This window comes from Olea europaea, unplaced genomic scaffold, assembly GCF_002742605.1.
Source record: "Olea europaea var. sylvestris unplaced genomic scaffold, O_europaea_v1 scaffold15730, whole genome shotgun sequence".
Classification (NCBI taxonomy): Eukaryota; Viridiplantae; Streptophyta; class Magnoliopsida; order Lamiales; family Oleaceae; genus Olea; species Olea europaea.
In genome coordinates, this window is record NW_019233343.1 from 1 (window position 1) to 2,528 (window position 2,528).

General features: G+C 33.3%; 1 protein-coding gene across 1 annotated transcript; it reads left to right on the plus strand.

Annotated features, from left to right (window-relative positions):
- Positions 1-25: 25 nt before the first annotated feature.
- Positions 26-1,545, plus strand: LOC111376889 (NAC domain-containing protein 90-like). Its single transcript, XM_022999895.1, has 3 exons — positions 26-207; positions 517-812; positions 1,083-1,545. The coding sequence occupies exons 1-3, from the start codon at positions 48-50 to the stop codon at positions 1,383-1,385; spliced, it is 759 nt and encodes a 252-aa protein (XP_022855663.1). The 5' UTR covers positions 26-47; the 3' UTR covers positions 1,386-1,545.
- Positions 1,546-2,528: the final 983 nt, after the last annotated feature.

Sequence of the window (2,528 nt, forward strand, 5' to 3'; positions counted from 1 at the left end):
AGAGAGAGAGAGAGAGAGTGCGTGCGTGTGTGTGTGTGCAACTAGAAATGGAAGATCAGGTGACACCCGGTTTTAGGTTCTACCCTACAGAGGAAGAGCTGATTTCTTTTTATCTGCGGAATAAGCTCCAAGGGACAAGAGTACTCGACATCGATAGGGTTATACCATCAGTTAATATTTATGATTACAATCCATGGGATCTTCCACGTAAATAAATTCTTCTTTTTCAAATTTTTTTTCTGTTGTGACAAAAGGTTAATTAATTTAAGCGATGGTTAAGATCTTTTCCATTCTGTGAACTTCTTCGCACTATTGTTACCCTAGCATATTACAAGGATCATCAGTATTCAAATTTCTTAATCATGTATTTTAGTTTTTAAGGCTATGTATATAAACAAAATCTAAATCAAGGTCATCCAAAATTTTCTTGAATTCTAGGATATGTATATTCAGCATTAGGTTGTTTTGATCTCTTGTAATTAGTGCCTTAAATTGATGTTTTGGGGAAAAACCCAGAATTTGCAGGAGAGTATTGCCATGGAGATATGGAGCAATGGTTTTTCTTCGTTCCAAGACAAGAAAGGGAAGCCCGTGGAGGAAGACCAAACCGGCTCACAGCACAAGGATATTGGAAAGCAACTGGCTCTCCTAGTTTTGTATATTCTTCGCAAGATCGCATAATTGGTAAGAAGAGATCAATGGTTTTTTATGCAGGAAGAGCTCCACATGGAAGAAAGACTGTGTGGAAGATGAATGAGTACAAAGCAACTGAATTTTCTGAAGCTTCCTCTTCAACTGCTGCAAATCCACAGGTCTTAAAATTTTTAATTTTACTCATCAAGCTGAAATTTTTTTGTAAGAGGAGTAAAGGGTAAAGCATTTTATTGTCAGAATTGTCAAAAAGAAATGAAAATGGCCAAAACCCTAAAATTAACTAGATCATATTTCATAATTATTTTTGTAGCTCTAAATCTCTCTTTTATTAAAGATGTCGGTATGAACTCTAATTTAGTGCTTCATCTCCACCAAACCTACGTCCTCAACTCGCCTTAAAAGAATTTGATTCCTCTAATTTCATGCAGATATGGGAAGAACTCAGTTTATGCCGAATGTATAGAAAAACAACAGGCATAAGGGCCTTTGACAGAAGGCCACCACCAGAAGAAGTGGCGGTGCACCACCAAAATGAGGCAACAACTTCTCAACAAAACCAACCAGTAGCAGATGCAAGTAATTTCTTATTTGGTAATTCCTCCTCAGAAGATCACCATATTGCTAATCCTTGTCAATCTGTGGAAAATGCCAATAACAACTGGGATATGGATGTTGAAGAAAATGAACCTGGCTCGTGGGATTGGGAATCGTTTGATTTTAATAACTTCTGAATGTAATCCAGAAATCTTGAAGCACTAAACCTTCATCAGGTGGAGAAAGAACAGAATTTTTTACTTAAGAGATTCTCAGAAGGATATGAAAAAGATTGTCATAGTTTCAAAGAAGAACGCAATATAATGGGGGGAAATAGGAACAATAAATTTTGTTGCAAAAAAGGGTATGTATGTATTAATGTTATAGAATATATAACAATGCTAAATCATATTTTTTCCCCAAAGTTTTTCATATTTTGTGAAATTTTTGCAATTCCCTCATTGTGCACAAATCATTTGGACGCGAACAAGTAATTAACTAATTATACTTGAGCTGGGCATGAATGTCTAAGGCGATACGTCCTCTGCATTTTAGAGGTTGTTTGACAAGTTTTTCTAAGTAAAATTTGAATTTTTTTTCCCAGAATGCGTGATTAAACATCAGAAAAAGTGTTGTGTTTCATAGAATATGCGGATGAATATATGAATGAATGTTTATTTAGAATGATGTCGAACGATAATGAAAACATAAATGATTTTGTTGGAACAACTGAATTATATATTTTCGGCAAAAAACAACTGATAATAAATAATTAAGAAGAAAAATATAAACCCAAAGGCACGTTTTTGGGTTTAGCATAGATATTTAATATCACTGTCACAATCGTGATTTTTCAACCCAAAAGAAATTATATAGAAACTGTCTGAAGTATTCAAATAGCCAACTTACAAAAAGGGTCAATGTTTACATGGGCCAATGTTAATAACGCACGATGGGAATTGACAATTTTCATGGAAAATTAGCAACTAATTGAGAATAGGTATGAAAAGTAGAAGAGAGACTCCCCTGATTAGTCGGTGTAGTTAAAAGTCAGTTTTTTTAATAAATTTTGATAAAAGTTAATGAAATGTATTGTTGAAAAATTGATATAATTTGTGAATTCCATGAAATGTGTGATTAAAATCATTAATTTTAGTTTTTAACTAATTTTCAAGCCATGTCAAATTGGAAAAGACAGGAATAGACAAAACAAAAAAGTATTGGAAATTCATACGATTCCTAGACTTGGCAATATTCTTCGTCAAATAAAAATAAAAAGACTAAAAAATATAAAATGCCGGAAAAATTATGGACTGTCAAAACTTTTTACTATACAAAAA

Coding starts and splice junctions, on each gene's coding strand:
- LOC111376889 (XM_022999895.1), top strand. CDS start 48: ATGGAAGATCAGGTGACACCCGGTTTTAGGTTCTACCCTACAGAGGAA. Junction 208..516: donor CAATCCATGGGATCTTCCAC/GTAAATAAATTC, acceptor GGAAAAACCCAG/AATTTGCAGGAGAGTATTGC. Junction 813..1,082: donor CAACTGCTGCAAATCCACAG/GTCTTAAAATTT, acceptor AATTTCATGCAG/ATATGGGAAGAACTCAGTTT.